The sequence below is a fragment of the Protomyctophum parallelum genome, assembly GCF_964188405.1.
Source record: "Protomyctophum parallelum genome assembly, chromosome: 17".
In the NCBI taxonomy this organism is placed as follows: Eukaryota; Metazoa; Chordata; class Actinopteri; order Myctophiformes; family Myctophidae; genus Protomyctophum; species Protomyctophum parallelum.
In genome coordinates this window covers 14,560,220-14,571,260 of record NC_139719.1, presented here as the reverse complement: position 1 = coordinate 14,571,260, position 11,041 = coordinate 14,560,220, and the positions used below count along the sequence as shown (strand labels likewise).

The 11,041-nt window shown below is 42.8% G+C and overlaps 2 protein-coding genes across 2 annotated transcripts in view; one reads left to right on the top strand and one right to left on the bottom strand.

Moving 5' to 3' along the window:
- The window catches only part of ascc1 (activating signal cointegrator 1 complex subunit 1), a 122,795-nt gene that overhangs the window by 83,617 nt on the left and 28,137 nt on the right, over nucleotides 1–11,041 (top strand). The window lies entirely within an intron of this gene.
- On the bottom strand, nucleotides 1,186–3,428 carry ddit4 (DNA-damage-inducible transcript 4). The gene is made up of 3 exons (XM_083787137.1): nucleotides 3,281–3,428; nucleotides 2,553–2,779; nucleotides 1,186–2,396 (listed from the first exon to the last, which is right to left on the bottom strand). The coding sequence occupies exons 2-3, from the start codon at nucleotides 2,740–2,742 to the stop codon at nucleotides 1,861–1,863; spliced, it is 726 nt and encodes a 241-aa protein (XP_083643263.1). The 5' UTR covers nucleotides 2,743–2,779; nucleotides 3,281–3,428; the 3' UTR covers nucleotides 1,186–1,860.

The following is an 11,041-nucleotide window of genomic DNA, read 5'->3' as shown; positions in this document are numbered from 1 at the left end:
GATATAGCCAGGGCAGGGGCATGCTCTAATGATTAAAGCTAGGGCGCCCGAACCAGCCCAAATGTGATGACCTCATGACATTTGTAATGATGGCTATGGCCGTTTTTAACCGAAGGAGTGTTTTTCGTGCAAAACCAATGCTTGCATGGATTCAGAATCATGAAAACCCCCTAGTTTGACACATGCTACTTAAAGCATAATGAAATTTAGAATTCTTTGCCTTATGTAGGATGTTAATGGAGGCATTTGGATTTGGCCGCTGTGGCGACCCCAAAGGTCGCTGGCTCGGGTGCCCTAGCTTTAATCATTAGAGCATGCCCTGGGCTAAATCTGGGCTACAATTGTGCAAATATCCCTATGCTCTTCTAGATGAAGTAGACGGTGGGTAGAATTTGTGTTCTCTTTTGGTGATAAAAGATTATGTATGGCATCTGTCAGCTACCCTATGTTCAGGATTCACAAGTCTGCCACAAGTGGCCTGGGTGCAAGAATTGTTGTGGGCCCCTGTACTCATTAATAGTAAGTTAAATGTGTGGTGATTTAGACCAAGCTGGGATCGAACCCCAGGTCTCCCACTCGAAAAACCGACGCACAACCTACTCTGCCAATAGAGCTCAGCCTTATTGGCAGAGTTCTTGTGTCCGGGTTATGCAACTGGGTGGTTGTATGGCCCAGTTACATGTAATTATTGTGGTTGTCAACAACCCTTGAATTTCCCCCAGAAGGTGTATATATAAATATATGCATGGCAACATTTCCTTTATTCCCATTTCAACAAGAACCACAGGTGTTTTAGGATGTCACGTTACATTTAAACTTTTTGACTAATAAAGCAATGAAAGTGAAGGGATAATAATGTTATCTCATAAAATAGAACAGTTAATAGCTGGACCCAGTGGGCCATCTCCTGCCATGGGCCTAGTCGCACCCTCTGGAGTTACTGACTATACTCAGTGATGGGCAACTTTGGAGAGGGCCGCTATATTTCCACACTCACTCCAGAGAGCCACATTGCATATTACTGTTGGCTTGGTTTGTAATCACTCCAGTGCAGTCTTTCACTCAATCCATTGTACCTGCAGGATGGATATGAGTAAATCTGCTGAACCTCACTAGTTGACATACATTTTAACTTGGTGAAGGTGACATTATAGCTTCGGGCCAATCTCAAATGAAACCCCCAAAGTTGTTAAAAAATAATTTATTCTGCAGTCATGAAAGTACAAAAAAAACAGTGCAATGCTGTGAATATCTGAATATCAAATAAATACAGTTAAATGGAGGACACGACTCGGAAAGAAAACATTGATAAAAAATAAATCAAGTAACATCTGACACCTGCTTGCATACTTTACATACCAAGAACATACTGGTAGGAATTTTGTTCTTAAATCGAAGCAGTTACTAAAAGGCCTCTAATAAACAACTACTTGCCATGTAAAAGAAAAAAGAAAGCAATGTGATACCAATGGTCTCAAAATAACATTACCATATAGCTAGCTGCCACTTTATGGTTTCAATAGAAACTGAGGTACAAATTCTGAGCAAGTGTTAGGAAAATGCCTATTTGTTCAAATATAGTGGTTGGTCATTTGCAGACGACGTACATGCCCTTTACAAGCATTTAAGGTGTTGACCACTTTATCCAAGTACCAATAACTGGTTCCCTTTACAGTAGGAACAATAGGCGCTACATCTTTTGTTGGGTAAGAGGGCACATACACATACATTTAAAAGGAATCATAAGGCCCTTTTCTCTGGGCTTAAATTTTTTAAGAGCTTTTATGTATCCATCGGACATTTTCTTTACTACGAAACACTTTAAAGAGCGGTCCCTCGATGCGAGTGTATCCGTCTTCATCAGCATTCCTCAATGAGCAACTCCTCAGAGCTATACAGTTTCTTCTTGATCACTCTGAAGCCGGTGTGCAGTCTAATGGCCTGTCTCGCCACCGCCGGGGCGGAGGAGCTGGATTTAGAAGCGCCACCGCCAAACAGGCCCTGGATCTTGGGCCACAGTCCGCCCGACTCCAGCCTCAGCACCAGAGTCAACTGAAACGTGGGCACGAGACGCGGGTCCACGGCTATCTGCTCCACCATGCTCTGCTCGCAGGCGAAGCCGTGCTCCACGCACAGGTCGATGAGCGCGCCCCGGAGGCCGCAGGGCTCGCTGGCCGCCAGGTGGAGGAGCTCGCGTCCTATGTGCTCCAGGAGCTTCTCGGGGATGAGGAGCTTGGCGCAGCGCAGGGCGCCGTGCTCAGAGTCTTTGGCCTCCCGCAGGCTGCGGGCGATGACGTCCACCACCTCCCTCAGCAGGCTCTCCTCCGTCGGGTCGTAGAAGAGGTCCTCGTCGTCGAGGTTGGACGGACCGAGCAGGTCAAACGAGGCGTCCGACCCTGGAGGAAGAAGGTGCCTCGTTAGTAAAGAATAACATTTAAAAACTGTATGTGTGTGTGTGTGGGGGGGGGTCCTCCTTGACATGAAAAAGTTTGAGAACCACTGGTATAGATTATGCAACTTCTGATGAAGGGCTTTTAAACTATTATTTTTACCTGAGTCAGAGAGATCACTCCTGCTGCCATTGTGCGAAAGTGAGTCTATGCTGCCGCTGCCTCCTGCACTGAAGTCGGTGAGTTTCTGCACCAGCCTGCTCCAGGACAGCCTCCGGGGAGAGGCTGCGTCGTCCACTGGAGAAGGAGGTGAGCTGCCTGCACTGTCACTGGTTGCCGAGTGAGAAGGCATGATGGTTGACGTCTGTGTGTGACTTGTGTGTCCAGTTCTGTTGTAGAGAGGAGAGCCAAGAACCGGTAACGTTAATGACACTGGTCACTCACTGGTCTATGTGTACATTGGACATGTATGTACACGCACACACACACACGTCACACACACTCCACTTTATTTGTATTAAAAAACATTAAAACTGTAAGTACTAAGTGCTGTACACTCAGTAAACTAATATTAAATACTAATATAATAAATATGCACACAGAGAGGCTAAATGCAAACATGCATCATACATTAAAATATAATACATATTAGAATAAAAATGCATTTATATGTTGTATTCCAACATAATGATGATAACATAAAAGACAGAGGAAACATAGGCAACGGTGTTGTCATTGTCATGACCAAGCAACAACTAAAACGGATTGAACTTGACAGGAACACAAAGTCTTTCTCTTTGTTGGGATTCGAGAAAAACAACGCGCAGAAACTCGTCATTTCGTATGAAAATGTAAGCTCGCCACTGTGCAAAAGTAAAATAAGCACTTACCGAATGTATTCCAAAAGCCGTCGATAAGTCGTCGAGATACAATTTGGCTGGTTTTATAGTGGGTTTCTATGGTTGTTATTTAAAATAGGCTGCAGATATAAAGTTGTTTTTCCCTTACGTGTCCATTCAACCCAGTACCTCCTCTGGCTCTGCAGCCTTTCCTGCAACAACAATGATTTTATATGGGCCGTGGTAGCGCACGCCCACTTCTGGCCCGGCCGTCCAATGAAAATGGGGGGCACGTGCGCAGCCGGGAGTTGCTGTATCTTGCCTGGTAACATGCCAGTACAGAAGAAAGAACACAGTCGGGTTATAAAGAGGGGGGGCTGGCCGGGTGAATAATAGACCCCAGTCAGTCAGTGTCATGGAAATGTACCAAGGAAGAACTTGCCTGGACTTGTCAGTCTGGTACATGTTGTCATATAGTTTAATATCCCCCCAAAATGAAAAAGTAGCCCATGGTATCGTCACTATTTAAATAAATAAATAAATATAAAGCCGGGCCCTGGCTGGCTGCAAGCACAGCTCAGCTGGTTCAGTCGACTAGTGTTGCAGCAGTGCACACATTACGTCATCTATTTTTCTCTCTCTGCCATTACATCATCATTCTTCAGCTATAATCCAGTTTATTGGAAAGCTATCGATAATGTTTCATTGATTGCACTATACGTACACGAAACACATTCATATTCACGTATACACATGCATGCACCACACATATAGGTCTAAACATGTAAATGTTCTGAATTAAGTTATCCTCAGTGCTTTCCTCAAGGGTGGTGACTCATGGTCCTGTATTACAGCTATTTATTTTTCTCAAAGATAGCTAGCATATTTTGGAAATGTTTGAAAAAGAAAGAATTGGAAAAAAAACAGTTTTGCCTATAATGACACACAAAAATAGGGACACCAGAGTTAATGTGAATGAACAAGGGCCTGTAGAACAAGATGACACAAGGCAGCCAGTATCACACACAGCAGCATGTCCTGAAATATTACGCACATACATGAGAAAGACATTTGCAGGACAAAGCAGGACATGAACAGATTGTTCAGTGATGTAATAAAGAAAAACATATATATACATATATATTTCATTTCATATAATATTTTTAAATATATGAAGGTGTTGCGGGCAGGGATTTTTACAAAAAAAGCCCCCCTTTTAAAATACATACACACATACATACCTACATACATACATTTCAGAAGTTTTTGCAGTTTTTAAGGACCCACTTTTAGGCCAGTGCACCAGATCAAGCTCTTGCCTTTTTTTAAACCCTACCCATTTTAACCAAATACATACATACATACATATCTGAAATCATTACAACACTTTATCACCAAAACTACATCACCTCCAAACAACGCGACTTCCTCTATGGACCCGATAACCCCAGACCTAGGATATTCTATCTACTACCCAAAATCCATAAGGATCCCCAGACTTGGACTATTCCCTTCGAGGTGCCTCCCGGCAGACCCATAGTGTCAGACTGCAGCAGTGAGTCCTACCACATAGCACAATACATAGACCACTTCCTCAACCCCCTCTCCACCATACACGCCAGTTATTTAAGAGACACATATTATTTCCTGGAAAAAATCAAGCCCATAGCCGTGCCACCACACACATACATTTTCACCATAGACATTGAGTGTAAACACTAACATACATACAGCCACTGGTTTACAGGCAGTTAGAAATCTCTTCCAGACACACCCGGACAACACTAGACCAGACAATGCCATTTTACAAGTCTTAGTAGTCTTAGTCTCAATTGCAATGATTTCACATTTAATAACAAACACTATTTACAGATAGAGGGCACGGCTATGGGCAAGAAATTTGCACCCGCTTATGCCAACATTTACATGAGTGAGTGGGAGAGAGAGGCCTTGTCAAAGTGTCCACTACAACCTACCATGTATTTCAGATTTTTAGATGACATCATAGGGCTCTGGCCACACACCTTACAACAGTTTGATAAATTTGTACAGATTTTGAACACACACCATGCTTCCATAACCATCAAACACATAATTCATCCAACAGAGATGAACTGTTAACTGTTAACTGACACCACCGTATTTTTTCATACAATAGATCATACACATAAACGACTACTGACAAAAATATATTTTAAGGACACAGACACACACGCACTACTCCATAAACACAGTTACCACCCAAAGCACACTTTTGCAGGAATCATCAAATCACAAATCATTCGGTTTTTCAGGATTTCATCCGATAGGGAACACTTTAATCAGGCCACACACACACTCTTCACAGTCCTCCGAAGGAGAGGTTACAGCAAAAGATTTTTGCGTACAATCAGGAGCAATGCCCTGGCCTCTCTCTCCCCCACCCAGTCACTCTCCACAAACACTCTGCCTCCTACCCCTAACCCTCTCACCCCCAATTCTAACCCTAACCTCAATCCTAGCTTTCTTCCCCAGCCACCTCAGAGCATGCACCCGGATCAGAGGCCCCTCTCTAGCGCAGGGACAGGGACGGACCTGGACGGGGCCCACACATTACCCTCTCCTCTACTGTATGTCTTCCCTCCTCCAACTCTTCTTCTCCCACCATCCAGGCCATCGGCTCCTCTACCATTACAACACTACTCCCATTCATAACCACATTTTCACACACACTCCAACCACTACACCACAAATTTAAACAAAATTTCACCACTACACAACAATCCTACCCCCCATTAAAAACACATCAGGTAATTTCGGCACTCAGAAGGAATAGGAACCTGGGAGACCTCCTTGTGCATTCCAAATTTTCCACTTTACCTCCCAAGCCCCCACAGCCACATACACTCAATTTCAAACCCCGCAAATTCATCAACCACCCCCATAGTCACACTTCCTCCCCCATCACGGATCCCCTGTCTCTGACCACCCCCAATATAGTTTACATCATCACCTGCACACAATGTCACAAACACTATATAGGAGAAACCGGACACACATTAGAAACACGCCTCAAACAACACTTATATCACATCAAACGAGCAGACATACACACAACTCTGTACACACACTTCCAATCCCATCCCATCACTAACCTCATCATTTCAGGTCTGGAATGTGGAGTCCGATGGACCAGTGGACAGCGGAAACTCATGGAGCACAGATGGAATCAAAAATTGCAACCTAACACCCACTGGTTTAAATGAAAGAAGTTGAATTTTATCCCTTTTATGTTCATTTATCTGCAAACTAAATAAATTGTATCCAGGCCTTGCTGTGAACTTTTACTCTTTTATGGTTTTAGGTTGTTTTATTAATGTCCATTTTTATATCCATTTTACCATTGGGTTTTAGAGGATATTTTTGGACCATGGTTTAGGTATGCGGTCTAGTCTAACTTGGACTCAGGGGGGTGGACGCCTCTGCCTTGCATAGTCCCCAGTGAATAGGCAGTTTGCCCTTCACTGGTAACCCTATTTTGAATTATTTTTAAACATATGGAGGTATTGTGGGCTGGTCTTTTTACAAAAAAGCCCCCCTTTTAAATACATACACACATACATACATACCTATACATACATACATTTCAGAAGTTTTAGCAGTTTTTAAGGACACACTTTTAGGCCAGTGCACCAGAGCAAGCTCTTGCCTTTTTTAAAACCCTACCCATTTTAACCAAATACATACTGTACATACATACATACATGTATGGGTCAAAAACACCACCACCACCTCTCCCCCTCCCATGCACGTATCTGACAATATATAAAGCCACAATACCAACTTTGATGAGGCAATATTGCTTTTATTTTTATTTTTTAAATACAAGGTTTTCTTCATTTCCTGAAAAATGTGTATTTTTCATTTCCTGAAAATGAACATTTTGGAGTTAGGTGGTTTCTCCCCAACAGCAGAAATACACGTGAGACTCTAATGGGTAGCTTGTATCTGTTTGGGCCTGCAGTATAGGTCTACACTGCTCTACAGTATCTGATAAAGTAGAGAGCATGGCATCACGTACGCTTATCTACATGTGTACACAACAGCAACACAGTTTCTAGACCTGACCAGTATTAGCTCAGTACCGATACTGGGGTGCCGGCCAAACCACCAATGCAATATACTTGAGCATAAGGGTTTGAGGAGTATATGAAAATGATGTGTGAATCGTATGCTGAGGCCTTTGCAGTCTCCATATCTCGACCCATGTGTACGCCCACTCTGTAAGAGATATTTCGGGTAGATTTATTAAAAAACAGCAGCGCTCCCCACAACCACCATATCAAACAACACATGAGGGAACATCTTTTCCAAGAATGTTCTATCCCTGGCCTCCAGTAGCGTTTCACAGAGCCTTGTAGCATTCTACACTGACCAATCAGTAAGAGGGTGGGTGGTTACTATGAGTGTCTACCATTTATACCTGGCAGTGTGTGATGGCTTGCAGGTGTGAAACGCGAGAAGCCACACAGTTTTCGACCGTGCCGTGTGTTGCTGCAGGCAGCGTTCAATGCAATATCAAGTGAGTTTCAGGTTTATCTGAATGGCTTCATGTGAATAATCTACCTACCTACAGTACCCACCCACCCAGGTGTACCCTATATGCCTTCATCCTAACAGCACTTTGCATAGGTTGCACCATACTGTATGGGAGACTATTAACACTTCCTCATAATGCAAATGCATGTACATTATATTGCACAATGTATGAGATATGTATGTGCATGTTGTTAGTACTGTATACAGCAGGGGTCTTTGTTTTTCAGCCCAAGGATTTAGCTGAGAGAGAGACGGAGATGAAGCAGGGACCCCCACAACTACATATTGTATAGAATTGTGTTGCAGATTAAACCTTTTTCATAGTTTTCAGATAGCTTCATAGAATTGTTTGAAAGCACATCTATTAATTAATTTAATGTGTATTTTCAGACATTTAACCACTTAAAGCCTGAATACTAAACTTGACCATTGGCTCTGTACTTGGTTTGCTTTGATCTCCCTCGATCTACAGTACATCAAAACCGATCTACAAGGTCACAACGCCTCACAGCACGAGGCACTGTGCTTGTAGATCGGCTAATGTTCCCCTCACTCCACTCAGCCAGAACTCAGAACCCCTGTAGTAACTCTGAGGACCCCCACGTTGTAGACCCCTGGGTGGGTAAGTATACGACAGTATATCAAGTGTGATTGTATTATGTTCCGTTTACTTAACAGGAGTTAAAAGCAATTTGATTGGGCCTAATAATCTATTGCAGTTTCACCAGATGTACCATTCAGTTACTATTTATGTATACTGAACAATAAACAGGATGTCCTGATGTTATTAAAACACTTTGAACTGTCGGAAGATACAGGAGCGAGCCACAGACTACTGAACTGTAGTAATCTAGGTCAATTACTTTATCTATATGTGACATACACATAAACTGCCAAAAGGATAACAGGCCGAAATCAGTCTGCTGTTTACTTGAGGTTTACTGCTCACCAGTATTGCCATGTCCGCTTATAATTTATAAGCAACCTTAGACATGTTTTTTTCTGTAAAGTAGCTTGTAAATATTTGTAGTTGCAGGTTGTGTTTTTATTTGTCACTCCCCACCAGCTTGGTGTTGTTAAAATGTTTCAAATATTCCACATTTTTCACTAGCAGATCTACAAGCACGGCTATTTTCAAATATCCTATTGTGGCCTCTTTTGGGCTTGTTTTCATAGACCTGGTTGCTTATTTCTCTCACACAATCCGGCAACACTGATGCTCACCATCCCACTGCCAAAGAAAGACTGGAAGGTTGCCAGGTATACTGTAATATGCTGTGTAGTCAGTCGCCCAGTCACACACGTGTGAGTGGGACGGACTGTACTTTATGGCAAGGAGAAGCAGCAACACACACACGTGCCGGCACAGGATGTTCTCTCTAGGATGTTTTGATTTCTGAGAACTTCCTCAATTCACGTTGTAAGTGTACCTTTAAACAAGATGTGGTTCCCAAAATGTTTAACTCGATGGGTATACAAGCTGATCTACAAGCTCTTGTGAGCTTGTAGATCTGCTATTTTCACTACTTCTTAAAAGTAGGCTAAGCATGGATTTATTTTAAAGGAATTCTTTAAAACAAAATGTTAGAATTACTTAACTTGGGAAATTAAAAATATAATTTCATTAAAAACATATGGGTCCCAACCCACTGTTTGGGAAACAGTGCTTTAAACCAGTGGTTCCCAAACTTTTTCATGTCAAGGACCCCCAAATTGACACTAATTAGCCTGCAGACCCCTATAAGAGAAGATTTTTACGTCAGTGATTCTCAACCCGCTCCAGTTTGACGTGCATTAGTCTACGGACCCCCATTTAATGGCATTTCTATCTCTGGGACCCCCATTTTATATTGTAAAATCAAGGTTAATTTAACTCAGAGTGTACAAATTGAACCAAATGGACCCTAACGGGTCTCAGACCCATAAGGGTCCATTTGGTTCCAAACTATCACTTAGCTGGGGACCCCCTGGAAGTCCCTCAAGGACCCCTGGGGATAGTGTCATAGTTTCAGACAGGGTCCATTTGGTATTGTTTAAACAATACCAAATGGACCCTGTCTGAAACTATGACAGTACTCGCAAAGAACAAAAGTATCGATGAAAACAAATGTACAGTATGCTGTAGCCGCGTCGCGTGTTATTTGTTATCTGTACAATAAAAACAAACATGTACTGTGCGTGGGAGCCAGCTGGAGGTGTGCCCAGTGTTAGGTCATGCCCTTACATGCTAATTATGCATAAAAGTAAGACAATCACACCCAGTACAGTACAATCTGTACACAGATTTGACCCAGCCCTCTTTTGTATGAAAACATCCATTCAGCGAATCCGACTTTCCTAGAAGTTCTCCCAGCCTACGGAGACACAACGCACACACTGCAGTGTATTTTTCCTCACTGTCGCATAGCAGAACAGTCCAAAACAACTAGTACTACTACTACTACCACCACGTTTAGGATTCAGGGCCTGACTCTATAAGCCTCCAAAACAATGAATCAGCCCATTCACTTTTAAGAGCAACAAGACTGCCAATATATTTCAATGGAACCGGTTAGCATGACATTAATTCTGTCTGAAAAACCATTGATCTGGGCTTTGTGGTCTGGTACTCAGGCTGTATCTATGTGTTGCTGTTGTCTGTTTTGAATCTGTTTTTTATATGGACCCATTGCATCTGATATAGTGTATCTGATATATTGTGTATCATCATCATCATATAAGCTAGATTATTTGAAATTAAGAAATTGGGGAGAGTTATGAAGCAGGAAATATTTACTGTATCATTACTGTATAAAATTGTATGTGGACAGTCCAGGATTCAATACTCTGTAGGACAGTGATTCTCAAAGTGAGGTCCTAGGGGTCCTTGGGGTGGTGGTGGGGTTCCAGGGGGACCCCAGCTATATTTTTGATAGTTAGGAACCAAGGATTTGTAACTCCGTGTACACATGGCCCATCGGTCCATTCGGTTCCATTTGTACACTCTGAGTTATGGGGGTCCGTGAGTTAAACGATGCACCACTGCTGATGAGTATCGAATCCAGGCAGGAGTGTCCACGTACAATGTTGTTTACAGGCTCCCTTTGTCCTGTTCACAATGCTATTGGAGCCAGCAGCTGTGAGGGCAGTTTAAAGGGGGCGGAGAGAACAAGCGAGCAGGCAGCAAGCAGTTTCCATTAGATTTATGAGGGCGACAGTGCAGCCGTGTGGAAAAACAATGCCTTGCTGCAAGGG

Coding starts and splice junctions, on each gene's coding strand:
- ddit4 (XM_083787137.1), bottom strand. CDS start 2,742: ATGCCTTCTCACTCGGCAACCAGTGACAGTGCAGGCAGCTCACCTCCT. Junction 2,397..2,552: donor GAGTGATCTCTCTGACTCAG/GTAAAAATAATA, acceptor TTCTTCCTCCAG/GGTCGGACGCCTCGTTTGAC.